Below are 20904 nucleotides of genomic sequence, written 5' to 3'. Positions count from 1 at the left end.
AATTAGTATTGTCCTCAGTGAGAGACGAGGGAAAGAGAGCAAGTATATTGTAAAAAAATGATGCAAAGTCGATCTGCAGCTTCAAGTAAATTGGAGCCAAGAGAATTCCATGGTGTTTTAGAAGACTGACGTGATATTGTGACTCTTAAAGAGGTCAGTTTTCCCCACCTTCAATATATATGGGCCTCTCTCAGAAGAAAAGAGATGGGCATTTTATGGGAAGCTTTCTATATCATTTGGATAACATGATTCTGAATTTCTTCCATGGTTCTGTCTTCGGTGCTGATCCAAAAGAATATTGAGGTCCATTGGTTGGAAGTTATGTATTCTTCAAACCTTGTATGAGTATGCAAGTTCTTGTGTAGCCACTCAATGGCACGCCTTTGATTTTCAGAGTTGTGTGTGTGTGTGTGTGTGTGTGTGACATCTTGGAAGAGTAGCTTAAAAAGTGGAAATTTTTGCAGTTCTTTTTCTCACTAGCCATTCTCGCCTCCCCCTCCCCCTCCCTGAGAACAGAACAGCTAAGTGGGTGCCACTTATCTTTCTCACTTGAATCATGGCTGAAATTCAGAGTAATGCATGCATCCTTAGTAAGTTGAAAGAAGATTTCCATCAGCGACGAACAACTCAGAAATTCAAGGAATCCGAGCGGAAATGTGTTAGATATAAATCCAAGTAGAAATGCGGTTTTCCGTTAAGTAATAGATTCAGTCTGCTCTATCTCTTTAACCCAGGACATCGACTAAATAGACACTCTGACAGAAGTGAGTTGCGTATTTTGGCACCCTAAAACACTTATTTAATAAATGGTTGTTAAAAATGATTTGGTAAATGGCTGTTAAAGCAGATGAAAGATGTGAAAAACTGATTCTTGTTTCCTAAAAACTGTTCCCTATCTAGTTCCACCTGATCAGCCTCGGCTTACAGTGTCCAAAACAACGTCTTCTTCCATTACCCTCTCGTGGCTCCCTGGAGACAATGGGGGCAGTTCCATCAGAGGTAATAAGCAGTAGGTTGTCCACAGTCATTAATTGTCATTATCCCCAGGCCAATAAGTGACACATCTCCATCAAGTAATCGTTATGTGTTAGTTATAATTAATTCTCCCACTACCTCAACAGCAAGCCACACATCTATTTTTATGGTATGTACTGAAACTCATCATCCATCCAAGGCATCTCATTCACAAAATTATCATTATGCCTCCAATTTGAGTGAAAGATTAACAAAGGCGGAAGAGAAAGGAAGAATTTGGTAATCTCTCCCCCAAGATTCTGCATACTGTTTCTTCCCCATGTTGTCAACACTCTGTCATTCATTCACTCTTGTACTCAATCATTCATTCAAATAACCACAGTTTTTGTTCTAACTTCTTAAACACGGAAAGATGGAGAACCTAGAATTTATATGGGAAATGACCTATTTGCACAAAGCTTTTGCAATTAGTCCATAGCAGAAAAGAGTAAAGGATGTTTGTCCTGAGGAACAAAGTAGCGTGATATTTCTAGCCGGCGTGAAGTTGGGAGAGCATCACTCTAAGCAAGCTGTGGCCCCAGGAAAGGAAGAGAATCTAGAGGAACAGACTGAAGATGCACAGGGGTGGGGAGCTAGTCCTAGAGCACATGGGAGGGGGTAGCCGGCTTGGATTTCCAAAAGCAGAGACCATCCCTTCTTCTGAGTAAGGAGCAGACAATTGGAAATAGGGGCCATTTCAGGGCAAAACCAGTGGGATGCTGGAGTCAGCTCCTTCCAACTCACGAGAGCAAGCTGTCTTATCTCTTCCCCACCTTGCCCTTACTGACTATACCCAGGCTGGGGATCTTTATACACCACAGAAATCAGAAATGCTACTGGTCAGGGCTCCATTTCTTTCTTTCTTTCTTTCTTTCTTTCTTTCTTTCTTTCTTTCTTCCTTCCATTCTTTCTTTCTTTCTTCCATTCTTTTTCTTTCTCTTTTTCTTTCTTTCTCTTCCTTCCTTCCTTTCTTCTTTCATTTCTCTTTCTTTCTTTCTCTCTTTCTTTCTTTCTCTTCCTTCCTTCCTTTCTTCCTTCATTTCTTTTTCTTTCTTCCTTTCTTTCTTTCTCTTCCTTCCTTTCTTCCTTCCTTTCTTTCTTTCTTTCTTTCTTTTTCTTTCTTTCTTTCTCTTCCTTCCTTTCTTTCTTCCTTCATTTCTTTATTTCTTTCTCTTTTTCTTTCTTTCTTTTCTCTTTTTCCTTCCTTCCTTTCTTCCTTTCTTTCTTTCCTTCTTTATTTCTTTATTTCTTTCTCTTTCTTCCTTCCTTTCTTCCTTCATTTCTCTTTCTTTCTTTCTTTCTTTCTCTTCCTTCCTTCCTTTCTTCCTTCCTTTATTTCTCTCTCTCTCTCTCTCTCTCTCTCTCTCTCTCTCTTTCTTTCTTTTTGAACAGCCAGTTGTTAAACATTTATCAGCACTCCACTGAGTGAAAGGGAGGATCTTCCCTTTAAAAAAATACCACTTGTCTTATTGGGTAGTGAGGATGTGTTTGTGGTTTTGAGGGAGTGTGGGGAAGTGAGGAAGATTTGTAACAGCTGCCATGTGAAATGCACAGGGAGTCATTAATAGACCAACAAAGTCATTGCCAAGAGGGAACGAGGCCCCAGCTGCAGATAAATAGCCCAAATTGTGATGGTCACAATTTTCAGTTTAATGACTTCCTCAAGTGGTGCCGGACAGCTGAGAGGAGAAGTGGATCTCAGGTTACCAGAGCTGATGACTGGCCCAGTAAGTGTGGCCAGAAGTCGTAAGAGTGAGTGAAACCAAGTTCCTGGTGAAAATGGCCTCCTGAAGAGTCTAGCCTGGTGAGAGAACATTGTTATGGGGGAAAAAATGGGGCATTGAGGTAAAAGAGTTCAAGGGATTCTAGGACCCCAGTCTCAAATGAAATGAAGTTTTGGTTCTGTAAGCGTGAGAGCAGGGGAGAGGTAGTACAGAAAGTGTCAGAGTGGAAGGTCTTGGAGATGAAGCCAATTTTAGTAATGAAGAATTTCCAAAGACAAATGGGGGTCCCTGAAACACAGCGGTGGCCAAAGCCATTGGCATGGGGGATCCCATTGCCAAGGGTTAGAAAAGCTTCCCAGATGTGATTTGGATGGAGGAAATTAGAAGGAAAGTATACTCCTGGTTATGTCCAGGACAGCAAGGAGGTGGTTTGGGCAGGGCTGGAGGGGAAGCCAAGAAGTGATGTTGGGAGCATGGGGAACACAAACCCTCAGCCACCTGTCAGGTACTGAAGGAGATTTGAGGGGTGCAGATAGGAACACTCAAAGAGAAAAGAAGGCTGGGAAAGAAAGAGGGACCCCAAGGATGCAGAGGACCAGAGGGGAAGGAAGGAGCAAAGAACAGGGAGGTTGCAGACCCTGACCCCAGAAGGAAGAATCGAGGACAGGGGACCTCCGTGTGGGAGGTCTGCAAAACACTTAATGCTGCCAATGTGGGGTTAGGAACCTCTAGCGCGGGAGCTGAGAAGTGTGTTAAAAATGGAGCCCCACGGGCTGGAGGAAGATACAAGCCCACTGGTGTGGAGGCACCATGCACCAGGCAGACTGGTACCTGGGTGGTCGGGGTATGAACGTGGAGGAGACAGGGACAGAGAAAACCAGACATGTTTGACCCCAGGAATTGGCTGGGGCAACAGGGGTGAAGGCCATACCAAGGAGGAATGCCTCAGTGATCACAAGGGCCAGGAGTGCTGGCTTCGGAGTCTGAGGTGGGTTTTGAATGTTACTGATGGGGCTCTAGGATAGTCCCCTAACCTCTCTGGACTTCAGGGTCTTCATCTCACTGTGGAGACAATCACTGTCTCAGAGGTCCAGGTGAGGTAATGAGAGGAACGGGGTGAGGACACCGAACGGCACGTGGTGAGCACTCAAGAAATGGACGGTGGATGTTCGTGATAGTATGAGTGCAGGTAATAGTGGTCAAGTGTGGAGATGAACTGTTGGAAGGATTTTTCAGACAAGGAGAGGCAGGTTGCCGTTGAAGTGTTGGGATGGCTACAGGATTTAGAGCTGGTTCCCTTTGTGGTTGTGGACTGGGTAGGGGTTCGTGGATGAGATTCCTACCCCCTTGATCACATCGGTCCAGCTTTTCCAGAGCTTTGGTTCTCTTGAAAATAATTCAGCTTCGGATCATGATGATAGCCCAGGATTCAGGCACGTGTGCTCTGAAGCCAAACGTCTAGAGATTTCGTGCCTACTCCCTGCTGCCCGCGCCACCTTTTTTTTTCTTAAATTTTTTTTAATGATGTATTTTATTTCTGAGAAAGAGAGAGAGAAAGAGAAAGACAGATTGCGAGGGGGGAAGGGCCGGAGAGAGGGAGACACAGAATCCCAAGCAGGCTCCAGGCTCCAAGCTGGGGCTCAAACCCACGAACCGTAAGATCATGACCTGAGCCGAAGTTGGATGCTTAACTGACTGAGCCACCCAGGAGCCCCCACTACACCATTTAAAAGGAAATGGGGAGAAAGTGGTTTTATTTTCACCATCCCACTTAGCGATACACTATAGTAATGTTGGGTATGGCCTAACTACTAATGAAAACATCATTATGGCACTCCTCCTAGCCTAGGTTCAATTTCCTGCATCAGGGATACTTCAGATGTTCTCTTCCAAAGATGTGTGAATTCTGAGAACTTTCACCCCATACAAAATGCAAACCTCCACCAGCTTCTAGGAGAACGGAAATAACGCTCTTTTAAATATCTCGTGCTTTCTGTAGGATACATATTGCAGTACTCTGAGGACAACAGCGAGCAGTGGGGAAGTTTTCCAATCAGCCCAAGTGAGCGCTCTTACCGCCTGGAAAACCTGAAGTGTGGTACTTGGTACAAGTTCACTCTTACTGCGCAGAATGGAGTGGGACCAGGACGCATAAGTGAAATCATAGAAGCGAAAACGCTGGGGAAAGGTACGTATGCCTTCTGGTTTCTACATTTCCTGTTTTCGAGATCGGAAGGGGGATCGGAATCCCAAAAGATGCATCATGTATTTGCACGCTCGGTTGTGAGTTTGAACCTTGTGGTTCCCGAAACAGGTCTGGAAGTGTTACAGTGCAATGAGAGAGGTGGCCAGTCTTCAGAGAATATCCTGGTTCTCTTTTTTCGTTATCTCATTTGCAGTGGAGAAAAGGAGTAGCAGTTGAAGACCAAGGGCTTTGGTGCCAACATAAAGTGCCCCGGCTGGGTGGCCATGAAATAAGACATTTGCCCTGTCACCTTCTTCTGGTGTGATCTTCTTCCTCAGTCACCCATGACCCCTGTATCCAGAACTTTTCACATTGCCTCAGAGGCCCCCTCCCCTTTTCAGGTGGGAAGTGAGTGGGATAGACTGTTGGCCTTTAATGTGAATTGGGTTTTAATCTGAAACATGGACGTTGGAGGAGATGAACCCCAAGAGGAAAACGACACTCACTGATGTAATTGCAATCTGGGGACACCGGTAAGAGGAGGGGTACAGTGGCACGTGGGTGTAGGTGAGGCAGTGAAGAGAGAGTTTTTGTGGCTCCCCCTCACATCTGACTCCCATCTGGTGCACGGGACGGCAAAAGAGGTAGAGATGGGAAGACAGAGGCGCTCTTTGGATCTGGCATCAGAGGTGCGGATAAGATGCGGCCAGGGTTCAAAGGGTGAGGTATTGACTTATGCAGAAATATATCCATTAGGCTCTGGGCTCCAGCAGGAAGTGCTTGGATAGCAAGGGATACCTGCTTGCACTTCCCAAATTCAGCTAGACTTCTCTTGAGTCAGATCTGTCTGCATGAGAGTAGAAACAGGTCAGCTCGATACACAACACTGATTCCTTCAGAACCACTCAAGGAGGGGCTCCTGGGTGGCTCAGTCGGTTAAGCACCTGACTCTTGATTGTGGCTCAGGTCATGATCTCACAGTTGTGAGATCGAGCCCCACATCAGGCTCCGTGCTGAGTGTGGAACCTGCTTAGGACTCTCTCTCTTTCCCTCTCTCTCTCTCTCTCTCTCTGCCCCTCCCCTGCACTCTCTTGCACACGCTCTCTCTCTCAGATAAATAAACATTAAGAAAAGAAAGAGAAACACTCAAGGAAACGCATTCATGAAAATAGCACTGTTCTTCAAGAGCTCTAAGATACACAAAAATAACCCCTACCCACCCAGTTTTCCCTCTCACACCCAGGTTATTATGGTTGGAGACTGCCCATTGGTCCATAGGTCCCTATAAATAGCGGACACATTGCAAGTGGCCTATGATCCAGACTTGGGCCGAACTCCTCCCCCAGGTGGGGAAGGCAGCCAAAAGAAGCTGTGTGACTGCTCTGACAGCCTTCATGGGTGTATCCCATGAGCTGATCCCCCCCCCACTGTGCCTTCCCCCTCAGAGCCCCAGTTCTCCAAGGAGCAAGAGCTCTTCGCCAGCATCAACACCACGCGTGTGAGGCTGAACCTCATTGGCTGGAATGATGGCGGCTGTCCCATCACCTCCTTCACACTTGAGTACAGACCCTTTGGGACCACGGTCTGGACCACGGCTCAGCGGACCTCTCTCTCCAAGTCATACATTTTGTACGACCTTCAAGAAGCCACCTGGTACGAGCTGCAGATGAGGGTTTGCAACAGTGCCGGCTGTGCGGAGAAGCAGGCCAACTTCGCCACGCTGAACTACGATGGCGGTAAGCCGGCTGGCTTCACAGCCCTCCTGTTTGTGCCGCAGGACGTGTGCATGTGCTTACTGTCCCTCTCCCATTCGGCATTCATCCTTGGCACGGGGCGACCAGCGCCCACAGAACCCTTTAGGCGTCAGGGCCATTCCGTTGGCTCCCCGTGAGGCTCCCTAGTTGACTGCGCTGACGTGACCATGGCTCTGTTCCAGAAACAAGGGGCTGAGGGCCAACGGGAATCTCCTTAGGGCATCTTGGTGCAGGAGTGATTTGTCTTCGGGCTGAAGGATTCTTAACGTTCACTTGCCGAACACGTGGTTCTCTGCCTTTGTCAATGACCGTGAGCTAACGCTGCCTTTGTTGTCTCCTCACCCCTCCCCCACCCCATCCCAACCCACATAACTTCGTCTTTGCTCTCATTTAGCCCTTAAATTGCATGCGCAGAAACAGTTTTCATGGTAAAGGAGCTTATGTCAGGCCCTGAATGGAAATGGAGGCACTGATGAAAATAGAATAGTGTCATAAGATATTAGTGTGTGTCCCGCCCCCCTGCACACACACACACACACACACACACACACATGCAATTCACATGGCCTTTCTGAAAACCAGGCGAGGTGTCTTGTGATGTTTAGTCAATCAAAAATAACTGATACAAGTTTTTATCCTTTTCTTTTTCCTACAACTAGTATCAAAGGCCATTTACTGATATCTGAACAAATGCCCAGCCCCGTGAAGCTGAAAGGTAGTGTGTCATTGATTGCTCTGTGGTTAGGGAACTTTAGAAAAGTCTTAAATAGCAGCAGATGGGTGCTGATTTCTGCAGCTTTGTGGTGACTTTCACTCAGGGAAAAGCAGTGAGTAAGTTAGGAGCTCAATCACAAGACCCACCACAGTTCATCAGGATGCTTGGAGCTCCTGGCTTAGCATTCCCCTCGCCCCTCTGAGCCTTCTGGCCAACACCACTGATCAGGTCAGACCACAGAGCTGGATGGCTTAGCCCAGAAAGTCTATACTGGAGCAAATACCCCAAAGCTTTATTCATCACTAGGCAGGCTAAAGGGTGTCCCCTCCTCTGCTCATGTGTACTTGGGATCTTGCTTAATTAAAGCTCTAGCAAGAACCTCTTTGGGGTGGAGGCTATCCTGCCCTAAGCAGAGTGTCCGTGAACCCACAGACCCTCAGAAACAACCAAAGGAAGCCGACAAGGTGACGTGGGCTAGGATCCTCATTTGCCCGTTTTCTGTGGACTGTGCTAGATGGCCCAGAACGAGTTCTTCCTGCTCTGGAACACTGTAAACCTATCCCCAAGTCTCCTTTCTGGGGCCGTCTCTCCACAAAGTCCCCCTCAGCTGGAGTCCAGACCATGCACGTAAGAAGGCCCTGCGGTGGAAGCCTTCCTGGCATTGGTTACACCAGCCCTCAGTTATAGGCAAGGGATGTCGTTCAAGGGTGTCCCGTCTCCAAGCATCACCCACAGGCAGAGAGCAGCCCTTCCTATCGGCTTTCTCTTCCAACATGGTTTAAGTCTTTGATCTTACAAAATAAAGGACTTTCGCGTACCAAACACCTTGCTTTGTATTTAAGAGTTCCCCCAAAGCCCTCTGCTAGCAGGTACATTTTGGGGTGGTAAGCGTACTTCTTTTTTTAGCGTGTAAGTAAAATAATTAAGTATTTACGCTTAAGTAAGCGTACTTCTTATTATCGGCTTACAGTAATTGACTTAAGATAATCACATGCCGGCACATCGCTTCTCTGTAATCTGTGGACATGCCAGAGCACTGGGCCTCGGCGTGCACATTGGCGATACGGTCACGCCAATCTTTGAATTAGAAACCACTCACATGCAGAATTGGAAACTATGATTCAAACTTACAAAGCAATGTGCAGATTTTAAATGCTTGTCTTCTAAAAAACAATTTAAAAAAAGCAATGCTCTCATTTCATCCGAGGTCTTAGATTGCAATCACGCAAAAGTCCCGCGAGCTACATTTGATTTTCTGAAATCTGAAATAATTTTATCGCAGTAGGAACAAAAATACATTCTTATATTTTCCTTGAAAAGGATTATGGATTTCTTTGAACTGATCCCATGGATCTATAGCTTCAACATCTCTTTTGTCATATCTGGCTGAAGGTTTTCCTTTGATTTTTGGAGAAATGGACGTGGGCAATTAGCCTCACACCCGTGCCAGTCAGACCTCAGATGCTTCCCTTTCTTTCTTTGACTCTTTCTTCTGCCATTTCCTTAATCAAACGGTAGCACGTGTCCTTCTGCCGTCTTGCTTTTGCAGACCATCTTCACTGCATCCTCTTACATGGGTTCTGAGCATCCCAGACTCGGGTTTCCAGCTAAAAACACTGCACAGTTGGAAGAACCCTTTTCCTGGCCTCGGCAGATAGCATAGGGGACTGGGATTCTGTTATCCCTGCTCTACTTACGAAATGCAGGCTGAAGACCATTGGTGTGCAGGGACGAATTGCATTATCTTTGCATTATTTTTTCCTAAGACCCTGACTTCCTGGCCCTTGGTTTACCTGGAAAATACAGTGGGCTGGAGAGTCTTACATAATGGAAGGTGCCAGAATGCATGCCCCATGAAGTGAGGATGTATGTTTGAATCTCTGCACCCATTGTATTCAGGCTCTACGTAGAAAGCAGCTTGAAATAACTCAGAGTTCAGTCTACTTAGGCATTTCCTTATAATTCTAAGTAACTTAAATTTCATGACACTGTATCATAATGCCTGATCATTAAGGAGCTTGCTTTGGGGACCTGGATGCTTCCTCTTTTTCCACAGCTCTTGTACCCTAAAAGGAGAGCTTCTAAAGTAGAGTTGGTCTTAAGCCTGTGATAAAAAGCAAGGGAAGAGCCCCACAGAAAGGGATGTTAAGCTTCTTTAAGCCAGTGTGGCTGGTACAGTCTCCCTTCAGACTCCTGTCCACTTGCCAAACCTATTGTTCCTTCTTTGATGTGCAGCTTTTCAAACAGCCTCCGTCAGTTGCCCTGAGGGTGACAATTCCAGGTAGATGCATGTGGCTTTTTAAAGCCCCTCGCCTGGACAGTGTGGTCCTCAAGGGCCTGCGCCCAGCAGTACGTTGCAAAATGAAGTTCCTTTCAAAGAAATGCGCTTCACCCTTTGTGCAGATCCCGAGTTGATGTGCTGCCGCATAAGTTGAAAGTTGGGCAGAGGAGGGGCGTGAGAAAGTAAACAAATCAGCAAGGACCTAGATAAAGAGTTCCTCTCATCTCTCATCACCCTGGACACCCCTGGATCACACAGCGCGCCTCTTGTAACCGTCATCCCTAAAACCTCCTCCATGCTGTCTTCATTAATAGCCATCTAACACCATGGCCCTGCTTTCAGGTACAATCCCTCCACTCACTAAGTCGGTTGTCCAAAGCGAAGAAGGGCTGACGACCAATGAGGGGCTCAAGATGCTGGTGACCATCTCCTGTATCCTGGTGGGGATCTTGCTTCTGTTTGTGCTCCTGCTGGTGGTGCGGAGGAGGCGGCGGGAGCAGAGGCTGAAGAGGCTGAGAGGTGAGTGGAGGCCCCGCGGTCACCCGCACGCACCGTCGCTGGACAGCCAGCCTGGCAGCAACCCGGCGAAGGTCCCCCAGCTGCCTGACTCTGTGACGTGCCTTCAGCAGGACCGCAGAGCCTTGGAGGAAAGCTGCACACGTGTCACCACTCGCACGATCAGAAACTGAGCAAGGGTCAGCCACACCCCGGTCTCCTAAATCCTAGACATTAGGAGGCCAAAATATATATATATATATTTTTTTTTTCTCATGGTTTTGCAACTCTGCGTGCTTTCATTCTCAGCCCATTCCAACGATGCCGTCAATTATGGCTTCCTTTTCAAAAAGCCCTATCGCATGTGCTGTGGCAGTGAGAACTGTTTTATTGCTGGGAAGCGGAAATTGAGGGCTTGTGGTAAAGCATTGTGAGGCAGAAGACACACTCTCCCAAATTAGAAATTTGAGCTGAAGCCCAGTGTAAGAGTTTCACTCTAACTAAAAAAACAAAAAAACAAAACAAAACAAAACAAAAAAGCCATGGAAAACAAGAGCCTAGGCCAGACGAGAGCCATTGTTAGCAGGCTGGTCCCATTATTACTCTGTCCCGCTCCGGGAGGTCCTGGTGATGAAGCTATTTCCAGCTTCTGGCCGAGGGCCCGTCCTTGCCCTTGCCCTGCGGTGTGAGGACAGCGAGCCCTTTCAAACATGCATCCCCCTACAGGAAGAGCATCTGAGTCCTTGGCTTTTCACCTGTCAGGGTATGTAAGCAGGCCACTTTTTTTTATAGAAAATGCGGGGACACGATGTTCTCATTTTAATGTCAGTCCAGGGTGGAGTGATGTCACGCAGCCTCCTGCATGCTCCTCAAAGACACGTCTGCAGAACAAGTAACACCGCCCCCAGTACGTATCTGTGACGTCCCCAGACAGCGCTGATGCGCACGGAAAACGTTGACCTCTTCCGTAAGCGCTCCAGTTGACCATAATCCAACTAGAGCAGCAGAATGTGGTAATATTTTCTCCAGTCTGCGCTTATGCAAAGCATCCCTCTTTATGTGACCCTAACACATTTTCCCCTCAAGTTGCTTCCACCTTGCCGACAAATTAAAATATCTGAAATACGTTGCACTCCATGGGTACACATTAATAACCCTTCCACTTAAATCTCCTGTAGCCCCATAAAATTTCAGATGAACCGTTGATCTCATGGAAATATCTTTTCTAAATGGCGTTAACCACCTACTTAATTTTGCAGGCTTACCTTAGTAAACCCCACATCCCAAGCACTGTGCTTGATGCCTTGATGTATCCAGATGAAGAGAAAGAGCCTTCTGAACTTTGGGTTTAGCGTAGGAGGCAGACATATGAGCATCTACCAGGAAAAGAACAAAAATGTCACGAACGCTAAAATCGGGCTTCAAACAAATCCTACGTAAGCACAAAAGAGGGAGCAATTAATCCCAACTGGGGAGAGACCGGGAGGCCATCTAAGAGCTCTCTAAGAGCAACGTATTGCTTAACATTTGGAGAAATCCAGGATAAAGGGAGCTGTGTTGTATTCTTTTCACAAGTGCTCATCACTAAGATACCGAAAGGATGTTTCTATAACCCTGTCACAGAAAACAGAATCCCACCTTCTGGACTTCGGGGACAATGTTATCGAGGAGTCAATAACTGACAGACCGGCAAAGGTCTGTCCTTGTCGCGTTTCGACAGCCAAATCCAACTAGCTGCATTTCGAAGGCTATGAATTGTTCATGGCACGTCTCATAAGACCCACAGTAAAATTTTTGGATTAGTCATTTCTATTTGACCACGAGGGTTCCGCAGCAAATGCATTAAACGTGAAGACACTCCTTCCCAGCATTCTGCGGACCCTCTGCCAAATTTATCGTTCCCCTCTCCCCCGGCCCCATTGTGTTCTCCTTCTTGCCCAGTTCAATTTACCCTATGCTGCTTGTAATTTAAGCACCCCAGTCTCCAAAGATGCTAAGGACGCTGCTGACTCTTCCCAAAGCATGGGGCTGGACTGATGGCAGCCCCATGCTTCCTTTATTTTCCTTCTTAACAATGCCTTGTAATTTAGTAATTGTTTTGCAAGGGCTCCTGCCAGAAAATATCCAGGGACTGGCATTTTTATTGTTGGCATCTCTACCTCTAGACACCAGTATTTTGTGACGGATCTTGGTAGAGAAAGCAATACATCACATGAGAGAGCACAGCCTTTCACTACCCGGGAACGGTTTTGTTTTCTTTATGCCTGAGAAAAAAACAGAGCCAACACAAAGGTTTCAGCAGGAAGAAGATAAGTGCCGTGGCAAAGAGGCTGTGTTTATGCAAGATGCCGAGAAGACAGGAGCTTCAGAGAAGTAGACTGCCATAATACAAAAGTCACTGCAATCTTGCATTTTACACGCTTCGTAAAGCCTTCCTGATCCAGAGTCAGACAAGAGGGCAGCAAGAACGCAGAGGGCTTGGGCACCCACTTCTACCTGCTGCGTCACGGCAAGTTTTAATGCGGACGCACAGAAGGAAATCGAATTCAACAAACCATTCTTGAACCATTATCTACCACGTGCTGGGTGTAACTGCTTTTCAAACCAACGTAAAATGTTCTTTTTAATTACTTCCGTTTGATCACAAGGGTTTGACCAGGTCCCAGGTGGAAAAAAGATGACTAAAACCCCATCCCAGAACTGTAGAAGCTGACACCCTAGTGGCAGCGAGTAAAGGCTTACAAGAGACAGACATCTGCCTATAACTGTGAAAAGTATAGCATAAAAGGACAGAGTAAGTGTCATGGGTTATAGGGGAGGGGGTGGGCAGTTGTGAGTGAAAGGCCAGGTCTTGTCCCCAAAATATCTGTCTTTCAGCCCGGCAGGGCTCCTGAAATATTAATTAATGACATGAAATGTTTCCAGTTCAGTCATAGAGGAAAACTATAGCCAGAGCTTAAAGTAGTAGGTGCCTACCTATTAAACAGAGCTCATTAGTAGAATCACCCACTTACAACCTGACCCACATAAGGCACAGGTCCTGTGCCTGCATTAGAGTGAGTTCAAATATATTCACAGATTCAACAGCAGAGTTGCTTCATAAAATATTTTTACTGCCCTCAAATAAGGGCACTTCTAATAATATGTCGATGTTGCTTGAGCAACCACCAATCAAGATCAAAACTGGAAACAAAATTTAGATTACAGAAAAATACTGTGATTTAATGAACACTCTAGGGGGTTACTCTTTAGGGTCACCTCCATATTGTTCACCTTGTTTGATTTTTAGAAACTACTAAAAGTTTATAAGCAAAGTATGCTTTACCATGTAGACAAGCAACCTAGTTAGGTGAATATAACATAATGTTCTTTATGTAAAAGTGAAGGGAGGAAAGGAAAGGGCAGGGCAGGGCAGGGAAGGGAAGGGAAGGAAAGGAGATGGAGGGAGGGAAGGGAGGGAGGGAGGGAGGGAGGGAGGGAGGGAGGGAGGGAGGGAGGAAAGAAGGAAGGGAAGGAGGGAGATGGGATATAAGCAATTGAGCCAACCTATATTTTTTCTTACCTGAGAACTTTCCCAATTTTAGAGCATAGTGACCTCCTAAGTCTAAATTGTCTACAAGTGCTACATTTTTTAAAAACCTGTAACCTTATCCAGGAGTCCAGAAGCCACATTTTTGCACGTAATCATACCCTTATTTTTTCCCCACTTCTAAGTCTTTCCAAGTGCAAGATTACAGAACAAATTCCTGGCTGGGCCCATGATCCCAGAAGCCCTAACCTTGTAAAAATGCGATTCCCACATCAAGTAATCGACTCCATATCACTAAAAACCTCCTTTAGTGTGAGTCTACCCAAAAAGGGGCAAAGTTATGTTGACACCAGCCAGTGCGGGTCAACTCACAGGCCAAGTCTAAGAGCTACTTCCGGGACTTCAAATAAGCTGTAGATTAAAAAAAAAAAAAAAAAACAGTGGATATCAAATTTGACCATGCTTCTGTGGCAAAATGCCTTTCTTCCTTTGAACAGAAGCATAGTTATTTTAAGCATGCTTTAAAATGGGTTAATATTATAAAAACAGATCAGTTCCAGAAGGCCATTCCCAGAGAGAATCTGGCCTCATGGTTCTACACGGGCACAGTTTAAGGCGGGGGGTGGGGTGGGCATGAGGAATGGTCATCATTTTCTGAGGTCTGACATTCCATTCATCTGTTCTGCAAATGAGCTCGAACTCTCCTCCTTTGTAGGAACAAAAGTCAGCTTGAATTTTAATAATCTAAAGGAAGAGCAGTAAAGAGACGTCATCACCAAGCTAATAAATGCCCAAATTGCAGTTTATTTGGGATCAGAAGCATGTGCTCTGAAACTTTATTCCTATGCTTTGCTTGCTTCCTACCTACTTTCCTTCCTTCCTTCCTTCCTTCCTTCCTTCCTTCCTTCCTTCCTCCTTCCTTCCTCCTTCCTTCCTTCCCTCCTTCCTCCTTCCTTCCTTCCTTCCTTCCTTCCTTCCTTCCTTCCTTCCTCCTTCCTTCCTCCTTCCTTCCTTCCCTCCTTCCTCCTTCCTTCCTTCCTTCGCTCCTTCTTCCTTCCTTCCTTCCCTCCTTCTTCCTTCCTTCCTTCCTCCTTCCTTCCTTCCCTCCTTCCTCCTTCCTTCCTTCCTTCCCTCCTTCTTCCTTCCTTCCTTCCTCCTTCCTTCCTTCCCTCCTTCCTCCTTCCTTCCCTCCTTCTTCCTTCCTTCCTTCCTTCCTTCTTCCTTCCTTCCTTCCTTCTTCCTTTCTTCCTTCCTTCTTCCTTTCTTCCTTCCTTCTTCCTTTCTTCCTTCCTCCTTCCTTCCTTCCCTCCTTCCTCCTTCCTCCCTTCCTTCCTTCCTTCCTTCCTTCCTTCCTTCCCTCCTTCTTCCTTCCTTCCTTCCTTCCTTCCTTCCCTCCTTCTTCCTTCCTTCCTTCCTCCTTCCTTCCTTCCCTCCTTCCTCCTTCCTTCCTTCCTTCCCTCCTTCTTCCTTCCTTCCTTCCTCCTTCCTTCCTTCCTTCCTTCCTTCCTTCCTTCCCTCCTTCTTCCTTCCTTCCTTCCTCCTTCCTTCCTTCCCTCCTTCCTCTTTCCTCCCTTCCTTCCTTCCTTCCTTCCTTCCTTCCTTCCCTCCTTCTTCCTTCCTTCCTTCCTTCCTTCCTTCCTTCCCTCCTTCTTCCTTCCTTCCTTCCTTCCTTCCTTCCCTCCTTCTTCCTTCCTTCCTTCCTCCTTCCCTCCTTCCCTCCTTCCTCTTTCCTCCCTTCCTTCCTTCCTTCCTTCCTTCCTTCCTTCCCTCCTTCTTCCTTCCTTCCTTCCTCCTTCCTTCCTTCCCTCCTTCCTCTTTCCTCCCTTCCTTCCTTCCTTCCTTCCCTCCTTCTTCCTTCCTTCCTCCTTCCTTCCTTCCTTCCCTCCTTCTTCCTTCCTTCCTTCCTCCTTCCTTCCTTCCCTCCTTCCTTCCTTCCTTCCCTCCTTCTTCCTTCCTTCCTTCCTCCTTCCTTCCTTCCCTCCTTCCTCCTTCCTTCCTTCCTTCCCTCCTTCTTCCTTCCTTCCTTCCTCCTTCCTTCCTTCCCTCCTTCCTCCTTCCTTCCTTCCTTCCCTCCTTCTTCCTTCCTTCCTTCCTCCTTCCTTCCTTCCTCCTTCCTTCCTTCCCTCCTTCCTCCTTCCTTCCTTCCTTCCCTCCTTCTTCCTTCCTTCCTTCCTCCTTCCTTCCTTCCTTCCTTCCTTCCTTCCCTCCTTCTTCCTTCCTTCCTTCCTCCTTCCTTCCTTCCCTCCTTCCTCCTTCCTTCCTTCCTTCCCTCCTTCTTCCTTCCTTCCTTCCTCCTTCCTTCCTTCCTTCCTTCCTTCCTTCCTTCCCTCCTTCTTCCTTCCTTCCTTCCTTCCTCCTTCCTTCCTTCCCTCCTTCCTCCTTCCTTCCTTCCTTCCCTCCTTCTTCCTTCCTTCCTCCTTCCTTCCTTCCCTCCTTCTTCCTTCCTTCCTCCTTCCTTCCTTCCCTCCTTCCTCCTTCCTTCCCTCCTTCTTCCTTCCTTCCTTCCTTCCTTCTTCCTTCCTTCCTTCCTTCTTCCTTTCTTCCTTCCTTCTTCCTTTCTTCCTTCCTTCTTCCTTCCTTCCTTCCTTCCTTCTTCCTTCCTTCCTTCCTTCTTCCTTTCTTCCTTCCTTCTTCCTTTCTTCCTTCCTTCTTCCTTTCTTCCTTCCTCCTTCCTTCCTTCCCTCCTTCCTCCTTCCTCCCTTCCTTCCTTCCTTCCTTCCTTCCTTCCCTCCTTCTTCCTTCCTTCCTTCCTTCCTTCCTTCCTTCCTTCCTTCCCTCCTTCTTCCTTCCTTCCTTCCTCCTTCCTTCCTTCCCTCCTTCCTCCTTCCTTCCTTCCTTCCCTCCTTCTTCCTTCCTTCCTTCCTCCTTCCTTCCTTCCTTCCTTCCTTCCTTCCCTCCTTCTTCCTTCCTTCCTTCCTCCTTCCTTCCTTCCTTCCTTCCTTCCTTCCCTCCTTCTTCCTTCCTTCCTTCCTCCTTCCTTCCTTCCTTCCTTCCTTCCCTCCTTCTTCCTTCCTTCCTTCCTCCTTCCTTCCTTCCCTCCTTCCTCCTTCCTTCCTTCCTTCCTTCCTTCCTTCCTTCTTTCCTCCCTCCCTCCCCTTCCTTCCTTCCTTCCTTCCTTCCTCCCTTCCTTCCTTCTTTCCTTCCTTCCTCCCTCCCTCCCCTTCCTTCCTTCCTTCCTTCCTAGCTTCCTTCCTTCCTTTCTTTTTTTTCTTTTTTTTACCTTAATTTCTTAATAAAACTATTCTTTCAAAACACCAAATTTGCCACAGGAGAATCGAGTAAAAAGAGGCCTCTGCATCAGAGAGTGGGGAGCAAAGGAACGTTGGGATGGCGGCAGGGCCAAGCCAAGGGCAGCCCGTGGAGTGAGGGACAGAGAGGGGGCGGTCAGGAGAGAGACAGTAGCCTCAGCCCTGGAGCTGTGCCCCGCCTGGGTGGTCTACTTGGTCCGTGTTTGTACTTACATTTTTCTCAGATTGCAAGTATATATGGCTTTGTTTTTTTGGATATTTAGTTAGCCATGACTTTTGTGTCAGCTTTCATAGCATGCCAAGGGTTGGAAGTCCTGTTCGTCATCTGGTAAAAACATAAATGCAGGCTCATAGCTTTTATAAAAATAGCTACTTTATGAGACCCATTTCAATGCCACAGAAGGGCGGAGATTGTTGTGAGGGAGCCTGCAAGTAAGAACTTTTGATAGATAGTAAAGCTGGGTAAAATCTGATGCTCCCAAGCTGGTTTTTTTTGCTTTTGTGGGTGCATGCAAGGGACTGTCCCACGGAAGCATGAACCTGAGCTTGTCCCATTTTGCCGAACTAGAACTTCACAAATGAGAAGTGTGGTCATGTAGCTATGAGTGGGATTTCTCCTCTATAAGAAAACATCTGGGCACACAAACCAGGAGGCAACTCAGACCCTCCCTGGGCACAGCTGCCACACTTGATGCTCGCCGTGAACCCTCCTGACTCACCGTTTGTGGTGTTGTCCAGTGGATGAGAACCTCCGTGCGGCACACGGACCCACGGTGGGAACGGTGGTCTGCAAAAAGAGCAGGGGATCTGGGCGAGACCACGCCGTGATAGTCGTAACCTAGCGGGGGCGCTTCTTCCCAAGAGCCAACCGAATCGTGCATGCATCAACAGAGGACTCATATTTTCCACTTTTTTGCCTTCCTCCTCCTCTGTAAATGCCTTGTATTAGTCTCTCCACCCCGGTGCAAACAGCTTAAGTATAAGCTTGACGTTATTATGCCCTGTTTTGCCAACGTGACAAAGGAACTTGTCCAAAATCATGTATCAGGACCGAGCTAGCGAGAGCGCCCAGATCACCGCTGCTTAACCCCGGCTCTCTTGCCATGAAATTTCTTGGCATCGATATTGTTGGCTTTGAAAGAGTTATCAGTGAAGCCTGAGGTCAGAAAGATACATTAACACAGAATCAACAGCTACTGTATAATTTTATTTTTTCCTATTGAAAATATTTCACTTATCCATTTTCTATCTCTATATTCACTATCTTTCCAGCTTCCCCTATATTTAAAAATATATGTTCTTTCTTGTTTGCACATCTTCTACCTGATGCCCTTCTCTCAACTGCTTTTCCTCACTGGATTATTGAAAGGGGATTCTATACTCAGACGCATCACCTCTCACTAGCTCCTGAATCCTCACGGTCTCACTTCCACCCCCCACCTTCCAAATGCTCTCCTGAAGGCAGATGACCAGTTACCTTCTGATCACCAAATTCTCCTTCCAGCTACCATTTGCTAGCCTTCTTTGCACATTCAGAGTGTTACCAAATCTTATTTTTTAGAGCCCCTTTCTTCTGTGTTTCAGTATCATTAGACCATCCTGATGATATTTCATATTTCTCCATGCCCCAACCCAGAAGAGTAAGAGGGAAACACAGAGCCAAGGATAGATATGTAGGAGTAGCAAAGGGCTTTAGGCAAGGTGTCACAAAGTCTAAATCTCAGATTGAGCTGAAATTTGTGGGGGGAAAAATGTGACAGGCAACACAAGAGGCTGTTTAGCAAGAGAACAAGGCTTGAGATGATGTTCTCATGTTAACAGATGGCAGGTAGAAAGAACGACTCAGCGTCTGCTTCGCTTTGATGTGCACCAGGAGGAGTGCTATTCAAACCATAAAACGTGGAACAAGAATTATAAAAAAGGAAGGAAAGGGCGGAAAGAGGGGAGGGAACAGGAAAGGGGATAGGAGGGGAGAGGCAGGGAGGGAAAGAAAGACTGGGAGAGAACAAAGGGGAGGGAAGGAAGGAAGGAAAGAAGGAAGGAAGAAAGGAAGGAAGGGAGGAAGGGAGGATAGAAGGTGCTTGAGAAAGTAATCAGAGCCCCTGATTATTTAAATTGATTTTTTCTTTCAAAATCTACTATATTCTAGTATTATGGGGGCAAAAGAGGGGTTACTGCATAAAATAATAGTTCTGATCTCTTGCTGACAAGGAGGAAGCCATGTTTACAACAAACTATTACACAAATTCTGAATCATCAGCCACATACCGTGGACACCAGTAAATGCTATGAAAATACACTGAAAGGAAAGATTTTTTCCCACTGGAAATATTAGGAAGGGTATCACGTGGCACTGGTCCTTAGACCCCAAAGGATGATGTCTTGGGGTTCTGGACAAAAATTTCCAGACATAATCCCCAAACCTTTGTGAATAATCTTTGAACCATCGAAATTAGAGGTGTTGGAAAATAGTCATACTCCATACCTCTTCGCAAAAACAAATTCTAGAAATTATAGACTGAAATAAAGCAGGTTGTAGAAAGGAGGGTTTGTGCGCAATCAGAAATTATGGGGATCAGCCGAGGCCCAGACAAACCCCATTTGCATTTGGACAGGGCATAAGGGAGTACCAGGCTGAGCCCATTTTTGATGTGGCAACTCTCCCAGAGAGAAAGCTAGTGCATTAACGGGAAGAATCCAAATGTTAAGAGATTTAGAAAGGCTGGAACCAGAGATAAAATGTAGTGGAGAGAATTGTAACGTCTTCTCTGTAAGTTGTAAACATTCATTTGCAACACACATAATGAGCATTGTGTTCTCACGGGTGTGTGATAAAGAGAATATCAAAACATAAGCAGTTTCTGTACTCTGCCTCACTTAATAAAGGACAATAAGAAAGCACAGGTCTTTCACAGAGGAGAGTCCCAGGTAGAGGATTACGTAGAAATTATGCCATCTGAGGAGGGATTGAGGAAATGAGAAACTTCAACTTGGAAAAGAGACAGATGGCACGCAGCTGCACGGAGATATTCACGTGGCTTTTGAATGGAATGGCTCCAGGTGTCGTCATTGTATCCAGGCAGAAATTACATCAAGGGAGTTCAACACAAGAGCAGGAAGATGTTTCCCACAATTAAGCGTATCCTCAGGGAAAGCTTGTGTGGACGCACCGTCTAGCAGGGACTGGGCTGAGCCCGGAGAGGAAAATGACTCAGCACATGGAGAACAGGAAGCCACCGTGTGAAGGCGGCAAAGGCTGCATGGGCCGTGGTGCAGAGGTGCATGAAGTCCAGAAAAGCAAAGCACCAACTTCACCTGGGGGGCTTGGGAGGGTGCACAAGGCAAGTCACATCTGCATGTGGTGCTACAACAGAGGACGCCTTACAGGAGCCAAGTCATGGGGTCTGCAGACCAAGTCATGGCGTCTACGGTGAATGCAAGAGGGAGAGCCTCAGAGAGAGTGCTGGAGGCCAGATGCAAGGGGCAGCAGGGCAGGGAAAACAGCTTAGCATCAGCGTGCGAAGGTTCTTGCTCTGCGCTGAAACCTACTGGCAGGGAGGTCCCTTGGAGAGTTTCAAAGCACAGGTGTGACACCATAAGGGGGTGTGTTCCCAATCCATCACCCTTTGGGTGGATGTCGCTTAGAAGACCGGTGACACTGAAGGTGGCTAGGCCAGGGACTGGGCTGCAGATGAGTAATGAGATTCGAACTGAGAAGATAGGGAAAAATAAATGTCCCCTGGGGCCATGTTGAGGGTGACAGATCAACAAACTAGACAGTGGGTCAGAACTGAGAGCAGGAGGTAGGGCGCTGTACAAGCAGTGACAGCATCGACCCCTCTCGGGAGCACCTAGTGTCCAGGCACATTTTAACATCTGCCCAAGATACTGTGGGAGGGAGGCAAACATCTACTGGGGGACTGACTTGGAGAGTCTTTAATGCTCTTAAGATTCTATGA

At 46.8% G+C, this 20904-nt stretch overlaps 1 protein-coding gene across 1 annotated transcript in view; it reads left to right on the top strand.

The window, feature by feature from the left end:
• DSCAM (DS cell adhesion molecule) overlaps window positions 1-20904 on the top strand; it is a 632639-nt gene that overhangs the window by 576383 nt on the left and 35352 nt on the right. Inside the window, exons 24-27 of the mRNA XM_047874074.1 lie at window positions 901-999; window positions 4738-4926; window positions 6369-6659; window positions 10016-10192. Of these exons, the coding sequence (XP_047730030.1) occupies window positions 901-999; window positions 4738-4926; window positions 6369-6659; window positions 10016-10192 (756 nt within the window). The remainder of the gene's footprint in view (window positions 1-900; window positions 1000-4737; window positions 4927-6368; window positions 6660-10015; window positions 10193-20904) is intronic.

The sequence above is a fragment of the Prionailurus viverrinus genome, chromosome C2 (genome assembly GCF_022837055.1).
Source record: "Prionailurus viverrinus isolate Anna chromosome C2, UM_Priviv_1.0, whole genome shotgun sequence".
Classification (NCBI taxonomy): Eukaryota; Metazoa; Chordata; class Mammalia; order Carnivora; family Felidae; genus Prionailurus; species Prionailurus viverrinus.
The sequence above is the reverse complement of the archived record's forward strand: the minus strand, read 5'-3'. Positions and strand labels throughout refer to the sequence as shown.